Genomic DNA, 27769 nt, shown 5'->3' with positions numbered 1-27769 from the left:
GGCATAGTCAACATGGCTTTGTGAGGTGAGGAGCAGGCTGTGTCTCATAAACTGGATTGAATTCTTCAAGGATGTGACAGGGCACAATGATGAAGATAAAGCAGTGGCTGTGGTGTATATGGGTTTTAGTCAGACCTTTGATAAGGTTCCCCATGGTAGGCTCATTCAGAAAGTCAGAAGCCATGGAAACTTGGCCGTGTGGATTCAGAATTGGTTTGCCCAAAGAAGGCACAGCATGGTTGTAGATGGTGTGTATTCTGCCTGGAGGCTGGTGTTCCGATGAAAATGCTGGTTAGAGAAATAATCTCTGCATCCTTCTACTATTCCCATCATACAAGCCAATTCAACACATGCCGCATCTCAACTGATAGCTTTGGATACAGCAATGAAATTGGAAACTAGACAATAAAGCAAATGTCTGACCATAAGTGCCTCTAGTCAAGCTGACCTAGTACAATTACTAGATTGGCATCCAGAGGACAATGTGGAAAACTGGATGAAGTCTCCTATTCACTAAAACAGGCTAAATTCAACCAAACTAATGAATGAAAGTGTTATCAGGAGGCCCATTCTCAACAATAATCTTTTCACTTCAACTTTGAATCTCATTAGATCAAGATTGAAAAGATGGCCTTTAGAATTGAAATACAATGGTGAGGCAAGTGTGAAACTATGACATTTAATAGAGGATGGTTTTGAGGAACCCTAGTTAATCTGATCAGTGGGAGTTAAAGTAAAAACATTCTAGTCACTGGAATCTTATTTATCCCAAAGGACTCTGGTTGTGGTTGTTGGAGATAAATCATTCTCAGCTGCAGGACATCATGGCGCTGCCTTTCCTCAGACCTCAATTTTAGATTAGATTAGATTATGAGGACATGCAGTCCTCTTTTATTGTCATTTAGTAATGCACGCATTAAGAAATGATACAATGTTTTTCCAGAATATCACAGAAACACATGACAAACCGACTTAAAAACGAACAAAAACCACATAATTGTAACATATAGTTACAACAGTGCAAAGCTATACTGTAATTTGATAAGAACAGACCATGGCACGGTAAAAGTCTCAAAGTCTCTCGAAAGTCCCATCATCTCACGCAGACAGTAAACCTCCAGCGCCGCAATAATTTTTTCAAAATGATTAACAATGAATTCCCTTCCATCTTAAGGAGAGAAGTGGAGATATCTGTTGACAAATAAGAAGTTCAATTCCATTCGCAGCCTCTCAGCAAATGAAGCAGTCCGTGCAGAATGCAACAGGACCTAACACAACAGGTCTAGTTTGAAAGTGGCAAATACCTTTAGATCATAGAACAGTGTGGTACAGGAATAGGCCCTTTTGCCCACAATTTTAGCATCAAACACAATGCTAAGTTAAGTTAATCTCTTCATTCCCTACATATTCATGTATTTATCTAAAAGTCTCTTAAATGTTTCTACCATCACCCGTGGCAACCATTCTTAGCAGTGTGGAAGAACAGGGAGATCTTTGGGTCCAAGACTACAGATCCCTCAAAGTTGCAGTCTGGTTGACATAGTGGTTAAGAAGGCATATGGTGTGTTGGCCTTCATTGGTCAGGGCGCTGAGTTAAAGAGCCACAAGGTAATATAGCAGCTCTATAAAGCTATGGTATGACCATACTTCAACTATTGTAATCAGTTTGGTCACCACATTATAGGAAGGATGCAGGGCTTTAGAGGGAGTGAAGATGAGATTTATCAGGATGCTGTCTGAATTAGATAACATATCCTATAAGGAAAGGTTGATGGGATATGGCTTTTCGCTTTAGAGAGGATGAGAGGAGACTTAATAGAATGTAAAGACAATGAGAGGCTTAGATAGAGCTGGAGAAGCAGCACCTTTCTTTCCTAGGGTGGCAAAAGCTAATACATGATGACATACTTTTAAGATGATTGGAGGAAAGTATAAGGGGGAATGTCAGAGTCATGGATAAGTACAGCACAGAAACAGACCCTTCAGCCCATCTAGTCCATGCTGAAACCATTTAAACTGCCTACTCCCATCAACATGCACCAGGACCATCGCCCTCCATACCCCTACCATCCATCTCTTTTCTGAAGGTAGCTGACCACAACTGCACACAAAACTCCAAATTAGGCCTCACCTTATACAACTTCACCATAATGTCCCATCTCCTGTACTCAATACATGGATTTATGAAAGCAAATGAAGCAAATGCAGGACGTGAAGTGTCTCTAGTTGAGCTGATGCAGTACAATTACTAGATTGGCATCTACAGGACAATATGGAAACTTAGATAAGATCTCTTGTCCATAAGTTTTTTTTTACACAGAGTGGTGGGTGCATGCAGAGGAGATTTACAAGGATGTTGTCTGGATTGGGGAGCATACCTTATGAGAATAGGTTGAGTGAACTTGGCCTTTTCTCCTTGGAGCGACGGAGGATGAGAGGTGACCTGATAGAGGTGTATAAGATGATGAGAGGCATTGATCATGTGGATAGTCAAATAGGGTCTGTATTGTGCTGTAAGTTTTCTATGTTTTTATATTTTACCATACTGCCGGGGTGGTGGTAGAGGCAGATAGGCACAAAGATGAAAGAAAAATAGAAGGTTATGTGGGGGGAAAGGTAGGTTGATCTGGGGTAGGTTAAAATGTCAGCACAACATCATGGGCTAAGAGTTTGTACCATATCATTCTATGTTCTAGGCATCTACCACTCTCCATGTAGAAAATACGAGCCCTGCACATCACCTCAATTTTTTTTCCTCTCACCCAAAATGCATGTGCTTTAGTATTTGACATTTCTGCTCTGGGAAAATGATTCTGACTGTCTACTCTTCTTAAGCCTCTCATAATCTTATAAAACTTCCTATTAGGTATACCCTCAACCTCCAACACTCCAGAGAAAAGAACCCAAGTTTCTCTCTCTCATATTCTCTAATTCAATCAGCATCCGAGCAGGTCTCTTCTGAACCCTTTCCAAAGCCACCTCCTGTAAAGGGAAACCAAAATTGCACCCCACAATTCTCCAATTAGGATCTAACTGCAGTTTTATACAGCTGCAATATACCTTTCTTACTCTTATACTGATGCCTTGACCGATGAAAGCAATACACACTCTATGCCAACCTGAAGGGTCTCAGCCCAAAGTGTTGACTGTTCACTTCCCTCCGTAGATGCTACCTAACCTGCTCAGTTCCACCAGACGTTTGTGTCTGATGTTCATGATTCCAGCATCTGGACAATCTCTTGTGTTCCTCTGATGCCAAACATCATCTTTATCACCCTTGCATTGTCAGTCTCAGGAGGACTTGGATCCGAAGATCCTCCTGTACATTAATGCTGTTAAGGATCCTGTATACTTACCGCAATATTTGACCTCCCAGAGTGCAACTCCTCATTTGTCTAGATTAAAGTCCATCTGCCATTTTCTCTGCCTGTATCTGTAATTAATCTATATTCTGCTGTATCCTTTGACAATATTCTCTGTCTACAATTCCCGAGCTTTGTGTTATTTACAAATTTATTAACCCTCTCACCTACATTTTTATCCAAGCCATTTATATACAGCACAAGCAACAGAGACCTCCAGCCAGAATAATACCCATTTACCACAACCTTCAGTCTTCTATGAGCAAAGCAATTCTGAATCCAAACAACCATGAATTCCATGCACCTTTACACTAGAGAATTTGCACCGCCAACAACAAGAAAAACACACACACAATTCACTTATACTTGACATGTAAAGGCATTACTATTTCTGCTTTACTCACCATTGTTAACCCGGTGAAAGAAGGATGTTCAGTATCCTTGGCATCTCCATTAACCAGCAGTTCAGCCGAACCACCCAAGTACACACTATGGCTGGAAGGGGAGATCAGACATAGGGAACCCTTGGTCTAATAGGATCACCTCACTCCATAGAAGCCCACCTGCTCAGTCTTAGTTTATACATCAATTCCTTCATCACAGAAATCTACCTGGGTGCTCCAAAAGGGAAGCTCACCCTTCCTTTAATATGGAGATCAAAATTGAACGCAATACTCCATAACCAATGTTATGAAGACCAACATTCTATTAGCTTTCCGGTACCCGTACATTATTATGTTTCATGATCTGACACCCTGGATCACTTGGTATCACAATATTTTCTGGTCTCTGTCTGTTTAAATAATAATTAACTTTTTCATTCATTCATCCATGTGAATAATTGCACATTTACCCCTATTATTCTATTCAGCATAATCTCTTGCTATGCACTTCCTATCCTTACAGTTTGCTAACTCACCTACACTTGTATCATGAGCAAATTTGGCAACATCCAAATACTAATAATTGGATGATCCCCTGTTTGTGGATTTAAAAATGACATATTTATCTTAATTGTGCTTTCTGTTAGTTAGCTATGTCACTATCCAAACCAAACTCAGCAAGTTGTTTTGTTTTTCGTCTCTTACTGAGCAACATCTCTCTGCCCCTTTATTAGGGAGAGAGAGAGAGCCTGTGGTGTGTTGAATTGTCAGTTGAACAATTAGTTTTTATTGTACTGCAGATCATGATCTCCCTTCGGGCTTTGCTGTTGCTTGCTTGATGGATAATTGGTGTTGATGCTTTTTGCTGAAATAAGTGGGGAAGGGGGAGGGTTGATACTTTGCTGCTGCTTGTGCCTGGGAGGGGGGAGAAGGGGTCTTAGGGGTCTAACATTTTTACTGTCGCTCATTCCTTGGGGTACTCTTCTGTTCTGTGGATGTCTGTGAAGAACAAGAATTTCAGGTTGTATACATTGTACAAATTCTGATATTAAATGGAACCATTGAACTATTGAATATATAGCCCCTAATCCTATGTGCTCTTAACTGGGGCAGTAAGCTTTTTATGAATCTCATCGAATACTTTCTGAGTAGCCTCCTATATATCTTTTCAAATAATTGCAAGTGCTAAAAATCTGAGATACTATGGGAAATGTACAGCTAAAGTGGCTGCCTTGTAATAACAGATGATATGCTAACATTTTATTTATTAAACTGATAACTGAAATCAAAAAGAAAGCAATGGAATAAAATGTAGATACAAGTTAGGAAATTTAATTAAATGACAATCCACTCAAAATGCTGGAGGAACTCAGTAAGTCAAGCAGATGAAGGGTTTTGCCCTGAAATGTTGACTATTTATTCCCTTCCATAGATGTTGCTTGACTGGCAGAGTTCCTCCAGCATTGCAGAATCTTGAATCTGTTGTGGAAATGACAATCTATTTGCTTAATGGCGTACCAGTAACCTTTTGAAAGATACAAAGGGCTATCTCAATAAGGAGTAAAAAGGTATTTAAGGGGCAAAATAATGAACAACGAGGAATAAAATACCATGGAGTAGATTGCGCTGCCTGGAATTGTAAACCACATTTCCTGTATGCCTTTATTTTTCTGGGCTACATCTGGACCTTTTAAAGATATAAATATTGAAGTAAATAACTTGAAAAAACAAATTCAAACATCTAATAGCAAGGTTGAAGGGGGGATGTGGTTGGATAGCTATTCCAAGGCATTGATGTCCAAAATAGACATATTCCTTACTGTAAGTTTCCTGTGATTCTGCATTGTCTAGGGCCCAATCTGTTTTAATTTTGCAGGTCTAGTTAATCTCCACCATTCCTTACTCCAAACTCTTGAATTAAAACCCCTGCGTGCAATTGTATTCTTCCCTCCTCCCAAAGTGTTGGTATGATACTCTATTCCGATCCGACCATTCCACATTACTCTTTCTCTCTCCATTGTTCCTGCTGTATCAACAGGCAATACAAAAGCAACAAACTTGTGAAATCAATGATAATGTGAATCTCAAATTAAATTTATCAGGGCCTCCACAATCCTGGCCTTCCCAGTATTGAGCTCTGTGTCCAAACTGCTCATTTTCCTCCTGATGCATCGAAGTGAATAACTCTAAGCAAAATGTCAATTTCCCTCTTCTGCACTTGTTCTAAACACAGTGAATTCTAATTATCCTTGGTACCCACTGCTCTAAGACTAGTGATAATGTCAAGCAGAATTTACTAAAAGCAGGTTGTAGAAAGTACTACACAATGCTAAAGAAGTAAAAAGACTGAGGTACTGAGGACTGCGATGCTTTTGTGAAGATCACGAAATCGATCAAAGAAAAGAGTGAACAGATAGGAATGCAAGGGAGCTGGTGTTGAACTGGAAGGATACCATAAGATATGAATGCACATGAAACAATGGTTGTGAATGGTCCTTCCAAGACCAACAACTATGGAAATAACACAAAAACTATTTCACTCAAAAGATCTTGGGAGAAAAAAGGTTAACAGCTTAGCAAAGAGGTGCCAGAGAGGTGAAAAACAAAAATATTCTCTAAGGAATGATCCTTCCAGTTAGCAAAAAAAGGGGTTGGAATGGGACATATTATCTGAGGATGAATAGAATTTAATAGTAGGTGAAGTGAGAACTGAAGAAGGGGAATGTTGTAATCATGAGAAAGAATGATAGCAGAGGTTATCACCTTAGAAACATAGAAAACCTACAGCACAATACAGGCTCTTCGGCCCACAAAGCTCTGCTGAACATGTCCCTACCTTAGAAATTACCCAGGGTTACCCAATAGCCCTCTATTTTTCTGAGCTCTATGCACCTGTTCAGGAGTCTCTTAAAAGACCCTATCGTATTCACCTCCACCACTGTCGCCGGCAGCCCATTCCACGCAGTCACCACTCTCTGCATTAAAAAAAACTTAGCCCTGACCTCTCCTCCGTACCTACTTCCAAACATCTTAAAACTGTGCCCTCTCATGCTAGCCATTTCAGCCCCAGGAAAAGGCCTCTGACTATCCACATGATCAATGCCTCTCATCATCTTGTACACCGCTATCAGGTCACCTCTCATCCTCCGTCGCTCCAAGGAGAAAAGGCCGAGTTCACTCAACCTATTCCCATAAGGCATGCTCCCCAATCCAGGCAACATCCTTGTAAATCTCCTCTGCACCCTCTCTGTGGTTTCCACATCCTTCCTGTAGTGAGACGACCAGAACTGAGCACAGTACTCCAAGTGGGATCTGACCACGGTCCTATATAGCTGCAACATTACCTCTCGGCTCTTAAACTCAATCCCACGGTTGATGAAGGCCAATGCATTGTATGCCTTCTTAACCATAGAGTCAACCTGCACAGCAGCTTTGAGCGTCCTGTGGACTCAGACTCCAAGATCCCTCTGGTCCTCCACACTGCCAAGAGTCTTACCATTAATACTATATTCTGCCATCATATTTGACGTACCAAAATGAACCACCTCACAATTATCTGCATTGAATTCCATCTGCCACTTCTTAGCCCAGTTTTGCATCCTATTGATGTCCCGCTGTAACCTCTGACAGCCTTCCACACTACTCACAACCACCTCCAACCTTTGTGTCATCAGCAAATTTACTAACCCATCCCTCCATTTCCTCATCCAGGTCATTATAAAAATCATGAACAGAAGGGGGCCCAGAACAGATCCCTGAGGCACACCACTGGTCACTGACCTCCATGCAGAATATGACCCGTCCACAACTACTCTCTGCTTTTTGTGGGCAAGCCAGTTCTGGATTCACAAAGCAATGTCCCCTTGGCTCCCATGCCTCCTTACTTTCTCAATAAGCCTTGCATGAGGTACCTTGTCAAATGCCTTGTTGAAATCCATGTACACTACATCTACTGCTCTACCTTCTTCAATGTGTTTAGTCACATCCTCAAAAAATTCAATCAGGCTCATAAGGCATGACCTGCCTTTCACAAAGCCATGCTGACTGTTCCTAATCATATTATGCCTCTCCAAATGTTCATAAATCCTGCCTCTCAGGATATCCTCCATCAACTTACCAACCACTGAAGTAAGACTCACTGGTCTATAATTTCCTGGGCTATCTCTACTGCCTTTCTTGAACAATGAAACAACATCAGCAACTCTCCAATCCTCTGGAACCTCTCCCGTCCTCATTGAGGATGCAAAGATCATTGCCAGAGGGTCAGCAATATCCTCCCTCACTTCCCACAGTATCCTGGGGTACATCTCGTCCTGTCCTGGTGACTTATCCAACTTGATGCTTTCCAAAAGATCCAGCACATACTCTTTCTTAATATATACATGCTCAAGGTTTCAGTCCGCTGTACATCATCCTTGCAATCACCAAGGTCCTTTTCCATAGTGAATAGTGAAGCAAAGTACTCATTAAGTACCTCTGCTATCTCCTCCGGTTCCATGCACACTTTTCCATTGTCACACTTGATAAGTCCTATTCTCACGTCTTATCCTCTTGCTCATCACATACTTGTAGAATGCCTTGGGGTTTTCCTTAATCCTGTCCACCAAGGCCTTCCCATGGCCACTTCTGACTCTCCTAATTTCTTTCTTAAGCTCCCTCCTGCCAGCCTTATAATCTTCCAGATCTCTATCATTACCTAGTTTTTTGAATCTTTCGTAAGCTTTTCTTTTCTTCTTGACTAGCCTTTGTACACACATCATGGTTCCTGTACCCTACCATCCTTTCCCTGTCACATTGGAGCATACCTATGCAGAACTCCAGGCAAATACCCCCTGAATATTTGCCACATTTCTTCTGTACATTTCCCTGAGAACATCTGTTCCCAATTTTTGTACTCCTTTCAAGATAAGTACACAATTAAAGACTGATTCAGGAAGCTTGATGTAGCAACACCTGAAACATAACGGAGGACTTCAGAGAAGCTCTTTGTAAAATAGATTTATCAAAGCGGATCCATTTGAGACAAGGACACTGTGTACAAACCAGATTGTCACTGCAAATACAGAAAACAGCAGCATTATCCAAATACTTGGTAGCCTGGTGTATAATTTGGATTTTTGCCTGTGTTTGAAAATTTTAAATTTTATGCATTTCCATAGCGTTGAACATTTTGTCAGAGAAATGAATCAGTGTTTTTTTTTAGGTTTTAGTTAGCAAGTAAACATTTCAGAGAACACAGGACAGCATGGCAACAGGCCTGTCCGCCCACAATGTCGTGCCAAAGCAGCTAAAAAGGAAATTTAAAACACCCAAATACTAATCCTTCCTACCTATACAATGCCCATGTCCCTTCACCTTCCTCTCATCCATGTGCCTACCCAAACACCTCTTAAAAGCCTCTACCACCACACCAGGCAGCACATCCATCACTCTGATTTAAACAAAAACTTATCCTTCATATCCCGTTTGAACCTAGCACTCTCACCTTCAATGCATGCCCTCCAGTATTAGACATTTCTGCCCTGGGAAACAGATACTCTCTGTCTTCTCTATCTATGCCTCTCATAATCTTATAAACCACTATCAAATCTCCCCTCAGCCTCCGCTGCTCCAGAGGAAAACCACCCAAGTTTATCCAGCCTCTCATGATTGCAAATGCCTTCTAGACCAGGCAGGATCCTGGTAAACCTCTTCTGTCCCCTCTCCAAAGCCTCAACATCCTTCCTATAGCGAGCAACCAGAACAGTATGCAATACTGTACTCCAGATGTAACCTAACCAGAGTTTTATAACATTACATCGTAACTTCTTGACTTTTGAACTCAATGCCTCAACTAATAGAAGCAAGCATTCCATAAGCCTTCTTAACCACTTTCTCGACCTAGTGTAGCCACTTTCAAGGAGCTATGAATATTGATCCCAAGATCTCTCTGCTCAGCAATACTGTTAAGGATCTTGTCCTTAACAGTGCACTGTCGCCTTGCATTTGACCTACCATGCTGCAATATCTCACATTTATCTGGATTCAACTCCATCTGCCATTTCTCTGCCCATATCTGCAACTGATCTATATTGTACTGTATTCTTTGCTAGTCTTCTACACTATCCAAGATTCCACCAACCTAGATATCATCTGCAATCCATCATTCCAACAATCCTGATTAAGAAGTTGCAGAACCTGGGCCTCTGTACCTCCCTCTGCAATTGGATCCTTGACTTCCTAATCAGAAGACCACAATCTGTGCAGATTGGTGATAATATCTCCTCCTCGCTGACGATCAACACTGGTGCACCTCAGGGATATGTGCTTAGCCCACTGCTCTGCTCTCTATATACCCATTACTACGTGGCTAGGCATAGCTCAAATACCATCTATAAATTTGCTGACAATACAACCATTGTTGGTAGAATCTCAGTTGGTTACAAGAGGGCGTACTGGAGTGAAATATGCCAACTAGCGGAGTGCCAACTAGCAGCAACAACCTGGCGTAAGACGAAAGAGCTGATTGTGGACTTCAGGAAGGGTAAAACACATACCGATCCTCAGAGGGATCAGAAGTGGAGAGAGTGAGCAGTTTCAAGTTGCTGGGGGTCAAGATCTCTGAGGATCTAACCTGGTCCCAACATATCAATGCAGTTATAAAGGAGGCAAGTTTTTGCAGCTATACTTAATTATGAGTTTCAAGAAACTTGGTATGTCAACAAATACACTCAAAAACTTCTATAGATGTGTGTCAGGCTTCATCACTATCTGGTATGGAGGTGGGGCGGGGGGGGAGTTGGCTACAGCACAGGACCGAAAGAAGCTGCCGAGAATTGTAAATTTAGTCAGCTCCATCTTGGGTAGAAGCCTACAAAGTACCCAGGACACCTTCAAGGAGCGGTGTCTCAGAAAGGCAGTGTCCATTATTAAGGACCTCCAGCACCTAGGGCATTCCCTTTTCTCACTGTTACCATCAGGAAGGAGGTACAGAAGCCTGAAGGCACACACTCAGTGATTCAGAAACAGCTTCTTCCCCTCTGCCATCCGATTCCTAAATGGACATTGAACCCTTGGACACTACCTCACTTTTAAAAATATATTGTATTACTGTTTTTGTACAATTTTTAATTTATTCAATATACATATACTGTAATTGATTTATTTATTATATTTTGTTTTTTTAATTCTATATTATGTGTTGCATTGAACTGCTGCTGCTAAGTTAACAAATTTCACGTCACATGCTGGTAATAATAAACCTGATTCTGAAATATACTAAACCACCCATCTACATTTTCATCCAGGTGATTTATGTACACTACAAACAGAACAGGTCCCAGCACAGATCCTTGCAGAACTCCTGTAATTACAGACCTCCAGTTCTAACAAGTTCCTTCAACCACTACCCTCTGTCTCTTCTCTGCACAAGCCAATTCTGAATCCAATCAGCCAATTCGCCATGGACCCCATGCATCTTAACCTTCTGGATTAGTTTCCCTTGAGGAACTTTGACAAATGCCATACTAAAATCCATGTAGACAACATCCACTGTCCTACCCTCATTAATGTCTCCCAACATCTTGTCAAGAAACTCAATCAAGATGGTAAGACACAACCTGCTTCACACACAGCCATTCTGGCTCTCCCTAATTAGGCCATATATTCTGCCCCTAAGAATCTTCTCAAGCAATTTTCCTACAACTGACTTGAGACTCACCAGTCTATAGTTCCCAGGATTTTCCTCCATTCCCTTCTTAAATAGAAATTCATTCGTGACTCGCCAATCCTCCAGGACCTTGCCTAAAGAGGATATAAAGATACTGGTCAAGGACTCAAAAATCTTGTCTGTCTCTTTCAAAAACCTGGTGTGAATCCCATCAGGCCCTGGAGACATCCACATTAATGCTCATTCGGATGTCCAACACTTTCTCCTCCTTCACCTCTAAACACCCTAACATATTTATACACTCACCAGTGATTGCCTAGTCCTCCATATCCTTTTCCTTGATAAAGAATGAAGCAAAGTACTCACTAAGTAACTCACTCACATTCTCTGCATCCAAGCAAATATTTCCCCCTTTATCTTTTAGTGGTCCTGCCCTCTCCTTAGTTATCCTCTTGCTCTTGATGTATGTATAGAATGCCTCCGGATTCACCTTCATTCTACTTGCCAAGGACTTTTCATGGCCCTTCCTGGCTTTCTTAATTTCCTTATTTAGTTCTTTACTGAATTCTTTATACTCCTCATGTGCTTTGTTTGATCCTAACTTCCGAAGCTTTACATACTTTTCCTTTTTCTTCTTGACCTCTCTGGATATCTTTCTATCCCTGTCCTACCTTTTAAGAGGAACACACCTTTCCTATCCTCTGTGCAATTGGTCTCTAAACACCCTTCACATGTCCAATGTCCCGCTATTTGGGAGTCTGTAGTACAATCCCATCAATGTATGATTGCACCCATTCGATTCCTGAGTTCTACCTAAATAGATTCAATGTCTGAACCCTCCACTATGTCTCCCTTGAGCGTAGATGTGATTTTGTCCACGCAACCTCCCCCACAATAACTTTTACCTCCTTCTCTATCTTTCTAAAACTTTGATAACCTGGTACATTCACCACCCATTCCTGCCCCTCTCAGCCAAGTTTCAGAAATGGTCACAACATTGTAGTTCCATGTACTGATCCATGCTCTAAGTTCATCACCTTTACCCATAAGACTCCTAACATTCAAATATAGACATTTCAAACTATCCGACCCATCAAAACCGTTATTTCGATTTTGCCTTTCAATATTTTCTCTGACATCTTCCTTCTGGTCCAGTTCTTCCTGTACTAATCTAATGCTCAGTTCCCAGCCCTCTGCAAAACTAGTTTAAACTCTCCTGTGTAGCATTAACAAACCTCCTGGCCAGGATATTGGTTCCTCTCCAGTTCAGGTACAACTCATCCCTCTTGTACAGGTCACCCTTCCTCAGAAAAGGTTCCATTGATTCAAGAACATGAGACCCTGTCCCCTGCACCATCTCCTCAGCCACTCATTCATCTGTGCTGTCCCTCTTTCCTACCTGCACCAGCCTGTGGCACAGGGAGTAATCTGGAGATTACTACCTTGGAAGTCCATCCCTTCAGCCTCTTTCCTAACTCTAATCATTTCGCAGGATCTCTTTCCCTTTTCTTCCTGTGTCATTGGTGCCAATATGCACCACTACCTCTGGCTGTTCATCCTTCCCCTTGAGAATACCATTACATCCTGACCCTAGCACTTGGGAGGCACACACCATCCTGGTGTCTCTTTTGCGGCCACAGAATCTCGTTTCTATCCCCCTAACTATCGAGTCTCCTATAACCACCATACTGCCTGATATTATCATTCCCTGTTGAGCCTCAGACCTGGTCACAGTGCCACCAGTCTGGCTGCTGCTGCCAGGCACCAATGGGTCTTCACTCCCTCCCCCATCCAGCCCCCAGCAGTATCCAAAGGTAGACGTTGCTGAGGAAATGGCCACAGGGGAACCCTGTACTGAATTCCTAATCCACTTACCTCTCCTTCCAAGCAGGCTGTTTGACCCATTAAATTCCTTCAGCGGTTTGTTTTATGCTCCAAAATAAAACAGATTTGCCAGAAGCTGTCCCTATCAAGATTTATATTTTAAACATGATGTACTTTTATATGATACCTAGAATTCAATACAGTACAATTGCAAAGCAAGGGAATACTAGCGTTAAACTTTCAGTCATAGAAAGATTGTAGAAGCAAAACAAAACTTAAGTATGCTGCCAGTTGAGTGTCTACTGTCAGTTCTCACTGGAAAATTTTAAAAGCTGAAACTGCAGTTTAGTCATAAAAAATTATGCCTGATGTACATCAAATGAAAACCCTGTCAGATATACTCAGAAACAAATCAAATGATTTCAAGATGTTGGAATAAAACAGAAAACGCATGTAATAGTTAGATCAGGCATTATCTGTTGTTTTATACTGCATTCCCTCTATTATTAAAGGTAATAATCCCTTTCCTTCTCAACTTGCCCTGAAATCTTTTATGTATGTAAACTTGCAGATTTTTGTTTATCGTTACCCTTAACATTGTATTATATATTGCTTCTCTTTCAATCAGCCACGTGATCAGCTAATCACATGGCCACAACTCCATGCATAAAATCATGCAGGCGTGGTCAAGAGGTTCCGTTGTTATTCAGGCCAAATATTACAACGGACAAGAAATGTGACCTAAGTGACTTTGACCATGGAATGATTGTCGGTGCTAGATAGGTGGTTTGAGTATCTCAGATGCTGCTGATCTGGGATTTTCACACACGATCACTAGAGTTTACAGAGGATGATACAAAAAACAACAAACATCCAGTGAGCAGCAGTTCTCTGGCGAAAACATCTTATTACTGAGGGTGGTCAAAGAAGAATGGCCATACTGGTTCAAGCTGACAGGAAGGTGACATTAACTCAAATAACCACGGTTTACAACAGTGGTGTGCAGAAGAGTATCCCTGAGCGCATGACACGTCGAGCCTTGAAGGCTACAGCAACAGTAGACCACACCGCGTTCTGAAGGTGTATCTAATAAAGTGGTCACTGAATGTATATTTGGTAGTAACAGGAGATTTGTCCATGATGGGATTTAACAGCGTTAAGCAAAGTAGCAAGTGTTGACTATGTTTGTAGAATTGAACTAGTGTGTGTAAAAGATAAGTACATAACATGTCTAGATAATTCTATAATACAAGTATTATACATACAAAATGCTATTTGTATTGAAGAAAGGACAGAACAGTATTGTACAGGAAAAGACCCTTCAGCCCACAATGTCTGTGCCGATCACGTTGCCAGATTTGACAGAAGTATCTGCCTGTACATAGTCCTTATCCCTCAATTCCCCGCACATTCAATGTCTGTCTTAAATGTCTCAAAATCCATTATCATGCCTGCTTCCCCCACCACCTCTAGCATGTTCTAGGCCCTACCACTCTCTAAAATTACCCTGCACAAGTCCTTTCAACTTTCCCCCTGTTACCTTAAAGCTACGTGCTCTAGCATTTGACATTTCTAGCCTGTGGGAAAAGACTCCAACTACTCTATTTATGCTTCCCATAGTCTTATAAATCTCTATTGTGTCTCCCCTCAGTCTCCAAAACTCCAGAGAACACAATCTAAGTTTGTCTAACCACTCTTGCATCCACGCCACAGCCTCCAGATCCTTTGAGTAATGAAATAACCAGAACTGCACACAGTACTCCAAATGTGTCCTTACAAAAGTTTTCTACAGCTTCATTCCTGACTGTCATACTTCTTGCTCTGACTGACGAAAGCAAGATGGCATACACTTTCAGAATCAGAATCAGGCTTATTATCACCGGCATGTGTTGTGAAATTTGGTACCTTAGCAACAGCACTTCAGTGCAATACATAATATAGAAAACAAAATAAATAAATAAATAAATTGCAGTATACTTATATTGAATAGATTAAAAATAGTGCCAAAACAGAAATAATATATTTAAAAAGTGAGGTAGTGTTCAAAGATTAAATGTCCATTTAAAAATCGGATGGCAGAGGGGAAGAAGCTGTTCCTGAATCGCTCAGTGTGTGCCTTCAAGGCTTCTGTACCTCCTACCTGATGGTAACAGTGAGAAAAGGCATAGTTTGCTTTTTTCTGTGATCTATGGATTTGACCAACTTCTAGATAGGGAATAAAAACAGAAAATTCTAGAAAAACACAATAGGCCAGATCAATTGTTTTTGCAGGTGTTGAATTAACTTTGCAGGTCAGAGATTTTTCATTAGAATCTTAAACCAGTGCTATTTCATAGATACCTCAGCAAGATGGGGAGGAGACGATGGCAGCACGAAATGATATCATATTTGTTAAGTAGGTACCGTGCACAATCCTGATTTGATGGAGACAGACATGAGAAGCACGGAGGAACATCTGGAGAAACTTCTGAAATGCCTGCTTTGCTTCTGTTGCTACTGTCTAATCGAGAATCTCCAGAGGGGAAGGCCCCAAATCCTCAGCTTTGCCTATTAACTGTTGCTGGGGTCGGGGTCGAAGCGCTCAGCAGAGATGGTGCTCTGTCCTCTGTGTCAGAGGGCTGGTCGGAGGCTCAAAGTTTTCAGACGGACTCAAGAGTCGGCTGTGGACGGGTGCTTCCAGGGTGCTGCATCGGCAAGTTTACGGCGCTGGAGGTTCGGGGCAGAAAGAGAGTTTCTCTTCCTTCTACTGTCTGTGTGAGATGATGGGACTTTCGAGAGACTTTGAGACTTTTTTTTACCGTGCCATGGTCTGTTCTTTATCAAATTACAGTATTGCTTTGCAATGTTGTAACTATATGTTATAATTATGTGGTTTTTGTCAGTTTTTTAGCCTTGGTTTGTCTTGTGTTTCTGTGATATCATTCTGAAGGAACATTGTATCATTTCTTAATGCATGCATTACTAAATGACAATAAAAGAAGACTGCGTGTCCTCATAATCTAATCTAATCTAAGAGATGCAGATCAAAGTTGCAAGACATTAAAAAGGAAAAATAGTATAAAACAGTATGTTACCATAATGCACCAGAAGCTAAATATGATCTTTGTCACTCTGTATCACTAATGTCACAACTTTAACTATAACACAATGGAAGATGCACAAAGATCTATTAATATAATTTTTACCATTCTTCATTGGTACAGATTGTGTTCAGAAAGATCAGTGATGTGAAGCGTGAAGAAGAAGAAAGGATGAGGAGAAAGAATGAGGCACCTTTAAACCTACCTCCTGATCATCCAGTCCGCAGACTTTTCCAAAGGTTTAGACAGCAGAAAGAAGCACGCTTGGCAGCAGAGCGATTAAAAGAAGCTGAGGATGTGGAGAAAGGTCCTTCACAATTACAAAGCCCTGTGATGGATGTAGCAGCAACAACCAGTGTAGTTACAGTTACAGAAAGTCCTGCAACTCCAATCCCTTCACAAGTGGTAAGAGCGTTAACAGAGACATCAGACCAAGATAAGTTGCAAGCTCCAACATCTGAGCAATTTGCAACTGCAAGGCAATCTGGTGAGTCCACTAAGCGCAAGGATTCGTCAAAGTATAAAGACTCTGCTTCCAAAGCAGAAGACTGGAATAAAGTGTCCAAGGCAGAATCCATGGAAACTTTGCCAGAACGAACTAAAGCACATGAAGAGATGTCTCTGAGAAAAACAGACTCATTTGACAGTGGCATCACAAAGAGTGATTTGAGATTAGACAATGCAGGGGAAACACGGAGCCCTCAGGACAGAAGCCCTGTGCTTACAGAGGCAAAGCATACTTTTTGTCCAATTCCTGAACAAACTCTTCAAGCCACCATACTGGAAGTAAAGAATGAGCTGAAACAAGATATCAAATCACTTAATAACAAGATCACTAACATTGAAAAACAACTTTCAGAAATACTGAGAATATTAAATGCAAGGTCCACACATTCACCACAGGAAGTATTTGAAATATCGAGACCAGCAACCCCAGAGTCTGAGAAGGAAGATCAGCAGTTCTAACTGAAACGGTCTTTACATTAATACAAAATAAATTACAATGAGAAAATACAGGTGAAAATTTAGCTTGACAATGGAATGGTGGGGTGTAATCTTGTTTATTCATGACTTTCCTGGGAAGCATACATAAAAAGGTGTATGATTGCCACATTTACAGAATGAAGACTAAAAATACTACAGATTTTGCCGATTTGCTGGTGAATATATGATGATCAGTTTAAAAGTGATGAAATTATGAATACACAATCTAAAATATCTTTGACATGCTGTCTTTTTACACCTCATCACAAAAGGTAACTGCCACACTTTTTTGGATAATTAATTTGGGTAACGCAGGATTCTTTGTTCTATCTGATTCAGCCTATTTCACAGGTGTAAACAAAAAATGGTGATTTTTTACAAATCTGCACTATATTCTGTAGATTAATTATTTACCAAAGTTAAGTTTATTTTGTGTTTATGACCATAGAACATAATACTATTTAAGCTATTTGTACCTCATTGGCTTTAAAGAGCAAAAATATGTCTAAGCATTTGTTCTGGCAATAGCTGAGGTTGCACATAATTATTGCTCTTTGCGGCTTTACTCTAACTTTTGTTTTAAGCAGCTCAAATTGAAGTGTATTTTTTAAAAAAAAACAAAAATTCAGTGTAAAAATTGTTTCCCGTCAGGATTGTTTATTTTACTGTTCTACTGTTTTTGTTTGCAGTTTTCTGACACCACAGCTGGAATTTTTCCTTCTGAAGCGACCAATTTATACCAGATGATTCCAAAGATGCAGGGGTTCTCCGGTATCTTATATCCTATGGCTATTCTTAATGTATTGTTCTTGGATAGTCAATACTCTTAAATATGGAGCTTCAGTACTGAGACCCCTTTATATTCATTGGGTATACTAAGAAATTTTGTTCATCAGGGCAGTGAACCTTGGATAATTTTTCATCCTCCAGTAAAGATGCTGCAATAATTTGAAACATCTAAACAATTTCATAATGGATACTGGCAGATTAATGTCTGTAGCCCAAATTCTCGCATCAGTGTTACTAAACATAAATAACCTTTACATTAAGCAGTTCATATCAAACTTTTATCTTAATGACTTATCCACCTCTGTCACTCTGTGGAACTAGACATTGTTATTGAAATACAAAAGGAATTATTATTATGAATTCATTGTTGAGGTCTTACGAGCAGTGGAAGAATTTATTAGATTATACAAGTTCGAAGAGACAAATCCTAAATATAAACTTTCCCAAAAATAATCCTCAAACACCTCCACTAATTAAAGTAACTAATATAGTTACATACACTATCTTAAAAGTTGCCATGGAATCCAAATGTTTTTGCAGCATCCTGGATGATCCCGCTGACAGCAAGAATTAATTACAAAAGTACAAAAATTAAGTATCCTCTTCCACCATGAAGTTGAATGCAACAATTTAAAATTTAAATGTTGATAATTTGCAAAAATGAGCTTGGAGAAATCATTCAATAAACAACTGATTTTCCCAAGAATCTACTGCAATGACTCGTATGCTGACCTGAATGTGCCGAAAGAAGATATTCTTCAACAGTAAGGATTACAGAGCATCCTACACCTGAAAGACAAAATTGAAGCAGGCCTACATACTCCAATTTAGCGAGAAGGCTGATCCTAGAGTAAGAGGGAACAATAAAAAAAATTATAAAATAGTTTTCTTTGAATGCTGCAAGTAATGAATCTAGTTTCAGTTTTGTTCATGATATTTAGAACTCTTTAAAATATTTATACTGTTCCAACTAAGGTAAATGGTGGTTCTGCACAATATTTAATTCTTCCCAGAGTATCGATAATAGATAATTTCAAATGAGTAGAATGTAGAAAGGGTGGTTGAACATGATTGAATAATATATGTAATAAAACTTTTAATTAAACTTGAACTTATGTTTACATTCGTCAAATAAAAGTTAAATTATCAAAAGATAGCAACTGAGATCATACCCAAGTCTTTGTTAAACTAATTGCATTTATTTCCAAGTAACTTTTCCACAATAATCTTTATTCTTTAGCTTAAGATAAATCAATAGATGCTACCATATTATATAATCGAGACTGCAAAGGAGGTATTTTAAAAACATGCTTTAATTATTACAGTGTATGTTTTAATAGTTTAGCAGAGCACATTGCTTCAACTGCCTGACATTCTACATAAGAATTTTGATTTCCAAAGAACCTTATATTGCTTTTAAGTAGGCAGAAGAATGAATTGATACAAGTTTCTAATCATTCTGTTTTATTCTTGCTGCTGTAAACCTTTTTATTGTATTGCATCAGAAAAAGTGTACACATAGTAAATGAGCAATACACTGTCTGAATTTGTTTTAGCAGCATAAAATGCCTGGATATTCTCATAGGAAATTAATTACCTGATTTAAAGTCACATCAACAGATTAATATGTACAGAAGCAACAGGCTGTTAATAAGACACTGAAGATGTAAGAATATAAATGCTTTAACAATAAATGGCTCAAATTTTAGAATTGTGGGAGATATCTAAAGGACAAAACCTTCAACGTGACTGGGAAAAAGTCTAATACTTGTTCTCAAAGAAATTCTGTTTTCATTTAGTTTAATTTTTGCATGATCTGCATAATGCAGTAGGGTTAGAGCTTTGTTGGGATGTGCTTCACTTATTTTCTTTTCTAGTCAAAGAAGCACCAAATTACCTACAATATTGGTTTCAGTCGAACTATACACTTTTATCATTACTATAATTCTGCATATACAACCATGAGCATGACAAATGTACTGAAGAGTTTAGGAATTATTTTTGTGGTCAGCCAGGAAAGCTGCCTGTAGTGGCACATGTAACAGTTTTGCAACGTTACGCAGAATTTATGCACATCATATTTATTCCTATAATAAAATGGGACATGAAGCACAAATGTTTGATTTATAAAGATATGTAAACTTTATTTACAAAAATAAAGAATATTTTACTCATATAGAAGCTTTGTTTGTGCATAAATTATAAAATGTTGATAGTGCTCATGTTAAATGGCCCACGTTATCATTTTTTACACATTTGTTGTCATTTGCTTATGGTTAAAATTTGAAAAATTTTCTCTTTACCATGGTAATCTTTCTTAACAGTAATTTTACAGCAGTTAAAAAAACCTATTTCATTGACTGAAAATACTTTGTCATATCTTAAGTTGGAAAAAAGCACTACAACCTTGCAAATTTAATTGTTTCAGAATGGAGATCAGTTTATTGTAAAATATTCTAGCTGAACTAAAAGCCAGTAAGAGGTAGGTTTCATGTCACTGAACAATCATATCTCAATACTACCAAAAATTCAAGACTAATCAGCTTATCTTATTGAGTGAAATTAAATCATATTGTAATGCTGTTTCTTAGATTAAAGGCAATGCCTATATAAGTAAGAACAACTTTCTTTTGTGCAACACAAGTTTCTGCAGCACCAGTTGAAAGCAGTGCTTTGGGTTGTTGGAAAATTGAAGGGCCAAGCACTTCTCAAAAACCAAGCACAAACATAACAGATGTCACATAGAGCAGGAGAGAGGAGGAAAAAGTAAAATGAATTGAAATGACAATCACCATCTAGACCTCTCTAAAGTATTGACTATTCATTGCTCTTGGAATGATTTCTCAATGGGCACCTATAAAATTGTTTCCCCAAGGGTCATGTATAGGGGTAACCTTTGTTTTAAGTATTTCGAGCCTTCTGCTGAAATTGGAAACCTCTCCAAACAAGCAAAAGGGTATTTGTACTGAAATTTGACACACAAAATGAACTTCAAGTAATGCCCCCACCACCTGCTCCTTCACCATTTCCCACCCCCTTTTTCCTCTCCCACATTAGCTTCTTGCTCACCCATTGCCTGCCTCTTCCCCCTTTTCTTTCTTCCATGGCCTTCTGCAGACATCCCACCTCTCCCAAAAATTCCGGGAGTCTCCCGCATATTAATAGTGGCTCCCTGATGCCCGCAAGTTATATACAATGTCACGGAAATCAATTTTTTGGAGAGAGAGAGAAAGCGCGAGAGCGAGCAAGCAAACAAGACAAAGAGAGAGGGAGGGAGGGGGAGAGAGAGAGAGAGCGCCAGAGCAAGCGAGAGTGAGAGCGAGCGTGCGAGCGAGAGAGAGAGCGACCACGAGACAGCGAGCGAGCACGCGCCATGGGAGAGTGTTCCAAAAAAAAGAAAATATAAATTGTACATCACCCCAGACTACCCTAAAGTGGGTCAAAAATAATGACAGTGTTGCTCGCTGCACTGTTTGCAACAGTGACTTTTCTATTGCCCGTGGTGGGTTAAGACTGTAAAAGACATGTTGAGGTGAGTTTAACAGGTATCATTCATTCATTAGCATAGCTAACGTCATTTAATCTAGCTGGTTGGCTGCTAAGGAGTTACTCTATTGCAGACGTCCCACCTCTCCCGGAAGTCTCCCGCAAATTGATGATGCTACCTCCCTGAAATGAGTTTCTGCAGGGTGGGATGTCTGCCTTCTATCTCCTTTACCAAGTTACTTCCCAGCTCTTTACTTCATCCCCTCCTCCTTCAGATTTCACCTATCACCTTGTGTTTCTCTCTCCCCTTCCCCCACCTTTAAAATCTACTCCTCAGTTTTTTTTCTCCAGTCCTGCCAAAGGGTTTCGGCCCGAAACGTCGACTGTAGATGATGCCTGGCCTGCTGAGTTCCTCCAGCATTTTGTGTGTGTTGCACAGCTAAACCTTGTTGGGATTTTACTTTTGTCAGTTTTTTTAATGAAATAATTAAAATTTATGGCATATCTTAGAGCAAGACAGCAGACTGGGACTTCCCTGGCCTACACATATAACATGATTAAATGCACAACTTGTATATAGATTAGAAACATGAGAAATTCGCTAGAGCTGGAAATCCAAAGCAACACACACAAAATGCTGAAGCAACTCAACAGGTCAGGCAGCATCCCTGAAAGTAAACAGAGAGTTAACGCTTCGGACAAGACCCTACTTCGGGGTTGAGAAGGGAGGGGAAAGATGCCAGAATAAAAAAGTGGGGGGATGGGAAGCAGGCTAGCTGGAAGGTGATAGGTGAAGCCAGGTGAGGGGGAAAGATCTTGGGCTGGAGAAGGAGGAATCTGATAGGACAGGAGAATGGACCAAAGGAGAAAAAAAAGGGGGTGGAACCCAGGGAGAAGTAATAGGCAGGTGAGGGGAGGTTAAAGTTAGGGGGTGGGGTAGGGAAGGAGAAATTTGGTTACCGGAAGGAGAAATTGATATTCATGCCACCAGGTTGGAGGCTACCCAGACGAAATATAAGGTGTTGCTCCTCCACCCTGAGGGTGGCCTTGTCTTGGCCATGGATCGACACAATGGAATGGGATTTGAAATTAAAATCTTTGGCCACTGGGAAGTGCTACTTGTGGTGGATGGTGTGGAGGTGCTCAAAGAAGTGGTTCCCCGAATTTAACATTGTAGAGGAGGCCACATCAGGAGCACTGGACTCAATATGACGACCCCAGCAGACTCACAGGGGAAGTGTTGCCACACCAGGAAGGACTGCTTGGGGCTCTTAATGGAAGTAAGGGAGGAGGTGTATGGGCAGGTGTAGAACTTCAGTGCTTGCAGAGATAAGTGTTGTGAGGTATATTAGTGAGGAGGGACAAATTGACAAGGGAAATGCAGAGGGAGTGAACCCTGTGGAAAACTGGGTGGGGGGGGGGAGGTAAAGATGTGTTTAGTGGTAGATGGAGGAAGCTGCAGAGGATGACGTGTTCAATGTGGAGGCTGATGGGGTAGTAGGTAAGGACAAAAGTAACTATCACTATTGAGGCAACGGGAAGATGTGAGCACAGAAAATACATATAGATCTCTTCATGAGTGTGGAAAGAAAGAGAAAATGCAAAATATGGTAATTGGGATAATCAAGACAAAAGAACCACCTAGTATCAGCAGTTTTGTTACACATATAAAGTACTGGGCCATAGCTTGGTGCCAGCAGCAAACTGCCTACGCTTGTTGCTGATATATACACCAAGTGAAACTTATCTTTTTCCGATCTACTGGCATCAACTTGTTTCCCAAACTGTTCAGTCTATGATGATAAGGCTCCAATTTGCCAGTAGATGCAATTGAGCCACACTCAAGAATATAACTTTGACAAGCAGCTAGGACATGACGCTATGCTTTACCAGGTGGATACCCTTTGAGGACTTAAATACTTTGAGGATCAAAGTTTCTAGTATGTTTTTTCTTCCCTCTTTCTTTGTCTATGAGTACATTGCTAGTATGGAGAGAATGGGTGCAAGTTAGAGATATGTTCTTTGTGGGAATCTCCAGTCTCTCTGATAACTAAATCTGCACCAAATGCATTAAGCTGCAACTCCTTAGTGACTTTTGTAAGGAACTGTAGCTGCAGCTAGATGACCTTTGACTCATATGGGAGAATGAGGAAATGATAGATAGGAGCTACGGGGTCACCCATAAGTTGCAGGAGGCACGTAGTTGAGTGATGTGAGGAAGAGAAGGGGTAGTCAGTGCAGAGTACCCTTTGGTTGTTCATCTCAATAATAAGTACACTGCTTTGGATATTGTTGGAGTGGGGTATGACCCACCAGGGGGAAGCCGCAGTAACTGGGTCTTTGGCACTGAGTCTAGCTCTGTGGCTCAGAAGGGAAGGGGAGAGAGAAGGGGTGCAGGAGTGATAAGGGTTTCCACAGTTAGGAGCAGACAGAAGATTGTTTGGACATGAAAGAAATATGTTCCTCCCAGGTGCCAGGGTCAGGGATGTCTCGGGTTGGGTTCGCAGCATTCCAAAGAGGGAGAGTAAACAGCCAGAAGTTGTGGCACATATGGGTACCAACGACATAGGCAGAAAAAGAGATGAGGTCCTGAAAGAATACAGGAAGTTAGGTCAAAATCTGAAAAGCAGGACCTCAAGGGTAGTAGTCTCTGGATTGCTGCCTGTGCCATGTGCCAGTGAGGGTAAAAAGAGGATTATTTGGCAGGTGAATGCATGGCTGAGGAATAGGTGCATGAGACATGGTTTCAGATTTTTAGATCATTAAGATCTCTTCTGGGGAAGTTATGACCTGTACAAAAAGGACCCATTACACCTGAACTCGAGGGGAACCAATATCCTTGTGGCACAGGTTTGCTCGGATTGTTGGGGAGGGTTTAAACTAATTTGGCAGGAGAATGGAAACCAGAATGATGGGGCTGAGGATGGGGCAGTTGGTAAATAATTTGTTATTTTGTAGCATAAAACAAATTTCATATCATATATTACCTTCTCACTGATGGTGGTAACAAGAATAGCATATCCTGGACGGTGAAGGTCTTTAATGCTGGATGCTGGCTTCTTGAGTCACCACCTATTGAAGATGCCCTCAGTGGTGGGGAGGGTTATGCCTGTGATGGAGCCAGCAGAGTCTACAACTCTCCACAGCCTCTTGTGCTTCTTTATATTGAAGCATGCAAACCAGGCTATGATGCTTGCTCTCCATCGTCCATCTGTAGAAATTTGCAAGTTTTTGGTGACATACCAAATCTCTTCAAACGACCTAAAATAGAGCTGCTGGCGTGTCTTCTTCATCAATGTGTTGATCCCAGCACAGATCCTTGAAAAAACCCAGAAACTTAAAGCTGCTCAGCATTTTCACCACTGATCCCTCAATGAGGACTGGTGCATGTTCCCCCAACTTCCCCTTCTTGAAGTCCACGATCAATTTTAATAATTGAAATTTTGCAACAAGTTTTCACATATCATATTATAAGAAACAAATGGGCTACAAGGAGCTGATTGCAATTACACAGAAAAACACTAATTCTTAACAGTTACCACTTAATACACTTAGACATCGACATGTATTCTGTCAAACACAGAAGTCAGAAAATCAAGTCTTGGTGCATTTGACCTTCCATTTTACCATAGGTCGTGTCCTTGGGTTTACTGGCAGAACACCAACATGATCTGTGTCCAGATCCACTTCATTGGTCAGACCTCACTTGGAGTATTATGAGCAGTTTTAGGCCTCTTTTCTAAGAAAGGATGTGCTGGCATTGGACAGAGTCCAGAGGAGGTTCACCAGAACTATCCCAGAAATGAAAGGGTTAATTATGAGGACTGTTTGATGGCTCTAGGCTGAAGTTTAGTAGAATAAGCAGGTATCATATTGAAACCTATTGAATATTGAAAGACCTAGATAGAGTGGATCTGGAGAGGATGTTTCCTATAGTGGGGGCATCTAGGACCAGAGGGCACAACCTAAGAATACAAGGATGCTCTTTAGAAGAGAGATGAGGAGGAATTTCTTTAGCCAGTAGGTGGCGAGTCTGTGGAATTTATTGCCACAGAGGGTTGTGGAGGCCAAGTCGTTGGGTATATTTAAAGTAGAGATTGATAGGTTCTTGATTAGCAAGGGTATCATAGGAAGAAGGCAGGGGAATGGAGCTGAAAGGAATAATAAATCAGCCATGATGGAATGGGAGAGCAGACTCAATGGACCAAATGGCCTAGTTCTGCTCCTATGTCTTATGGCCTTGTGTTCTTATATTCAACCCTCATCTGTCACTTGAACATGTTTGTCAACTCTTGTAAAACTCGGTGACTTCATCTATAGCTCACCTCCTTGGCAACCCAGCAACAGACACAAAATGCTGTAGGAACTCATTAGGCCGGGCAGCATCTATGGAAAAGAGTACAGTCGATGTTTCGGTCTGAGACCCTTCAGCAGGACTGGAGAGAAAAAGATGAACAGTAGAGTAGAAAGATGGGGAGAGGGGAGGGAGAAACACAAGGTGACAGGTGAAACCGAAAGGGTGAGGGGTGAAGTACAAAGTTGGGAAGTTGATTGGTGAAAGAGATACAGGGCTGGAGAAGGGGTAATCCAATTGGAGAGGTCAGAAGACCATGGAAGAAAGAAAGGAGGGAGGAGCACCAGAGGGAGGCAAGCAAAGAGATGAGAGTGAAATGGGGATGGAGAATGGTGAGGGGGAGGCATTACTGGAAGCACACAAATCAATGTTCGTGCCATCAGGTTGGAGGCTACCCAGACAGAATATAAGGTGTTGTTCCTCCAACCAGAGTGTGGCCTCATTGCAACAGTAGAGGAGGCCATTGATAGATATATCAGAATGGAAATGGGAAGTAGAATTAAAATGGTTGGCCACTGGGAGATCCCACATTTTCTGGCGGACAGAGCGTAGGCGCTCAGTGAAGCAGTCTCCCAATCTATGTCGAGTCTCACCAATATACAGGAGGCTGCACCTGACACACAGTATACAATCCCAACAGACGCACAGGTGAGGTGTCGCCTCACTTGGAAGGACCGTTTGGGGCCCTGACTGGTAGTGAGGGAAGTGGTGTAGGGGGAGGTGTTGCACTTGTTCTGCTAGAATAGTTACCATTTGATTAATGAAAGTTAGTTTAAAATTGTTAAGCTGATTTTTCTCTAGCAAAATGGACAACATATAGCAAAGAATAATGATATTTTAGACCCACTTTGATTTAACATCTCAACACTGCATCATATGTTTCAAATTAATTCCAATAATTTTGTTGTAATTTAATTCCATTCCTTAAATCTTCTTTGAGATAGGGTAATCAGATACTGTATATCTTACTTAACTGGTGTATTAACTTGCATTAATCTCCAGCTGTATGAAGCAATTCTAATTTTAATTGAGTCTCACAAAGTAGCTCACAAGCTACTATTGAAAGCTGGCTCATAAGCCTTATCCTCCACGAATAAAGTACATTGGTTTAGAATCATGTACACGTTTATAAAATATATGGAACAGTTTGTATGAAATTCCACATTTGTTAATGTATTGATATTGGTAAAATATTATGCAATGGAGTTTCATGTACCTGCATTAACGTGCCTAAATGACTGAAAGCATCAAATAAAAGATTTTAAAAGATCAGTTCAATATTTTTTTTTAAAGTTATTTCAAAGAGCACTAAAGCATTCTACAATTACCAAAAATCTTATTCAGTACAGAAAATGTTTAAAAATTTACTCAGCAGCATATCAAACAGAGAGATGGGAATGCAGTCAAAATATTATTCATAATGAAAATGTGTCTTATATTTTAACATTTAAGCACAAACAAAATATGGTCAGGACTACCATTTTCATTTCATGATACAAACAACAAAACCAAAGGATTTATTTTTTGATTCTGTCATATTCAATTCCTACTTGGGTGTAGCAGTAAAAATATCCCAAAACTATGAGCGGTGTCCACGGCCAACCTGCAAGACATAAGCAATAAATCTTGCTTACCACAAGGATTATACACATGATTCATGAATATCTAAGACTAAATATAAATCTTAATTTATATTTAATTAGTTTTGCAGTTAAATCTTTAATAAATGTATTTTGCTGACATCTAGATGTTAACCTCACTTTCTCTCCCCACCTCCTCCCAACACAGAATGCCTCAGTTAGGATCCATGCATATTCTGCTTAATCTCAACTTCCTCAACATTCAGCATTCCAAATAAG

General features: G+C 40.4%; 2 protein-coding genes across 5 annotated transcripts in view; one reads left to right on the top strand and one right to left on the bottom strand.

Annotated features, from left to right (window-relative positions):
- Positions 1–17263, top strand: part of kcnh1a (potassium voltage-gated channel, subfamily H (eag-related), member 1a) — a 276378-nt gene extending 259115 nt beyond the window's left edge. The window contains exon 12 of the mRNA XM_072266862.1: positions 16421–17263. Within this exon, the coding sequence (XP_072122963.1) occupies positions 16421–17263 (843 nt within the window). The remainder of the gene's footprint in view (positions 1–16420) is intronic.
- A 3813-nt stretch (positions 17264–21076) lies between these two features.
- hhat (hedgehog acyltransferase) overlaps positions 21077–27769 on the bottom strand; it is a 251016-nt gene continuing 244323 nt past the window's right edge. Inside the window, exon 10 of one of the 4 annotated variants that reach the window (XM_072265059.1) lies at positions 21077–27513. In XM_072265059.1, coding sequence (XP_072121160.1) covers positions 27490–27513 — 24 coding nt within the window. In that variant the 3' untranslated portion in view covers positions 21077–27489. The remainder of the gene's footprint in view (positions 27514–27769) is intronic. The other 3 variants (XM_072265058.1, XM_072265057.1, XM_072265056.1) reach the window with 3 other exon arrangements.

The sequence above is a fragment of the Mobula birostris genome, chromosome 8 (genome assembly GCF_030028105.1).
Source record: "Mobula birostris isolate sMobBir1 chromosome 8, sMobBir1.hap1, whole genome shotgun sequence".
In the NCBI taxonomy this organism is placed as follows: Eukaryota; Metazoa; Chordata; class Chondrichthyes; order Myliobatiformes; family Myliobatidae; genus Mobula; species Mobula birostris.
The sequence above is the reverse complement of the archived record's forward strand: the minus strand, read 5'-3'. Positions and strand labels throughout refer to the sequence as shown.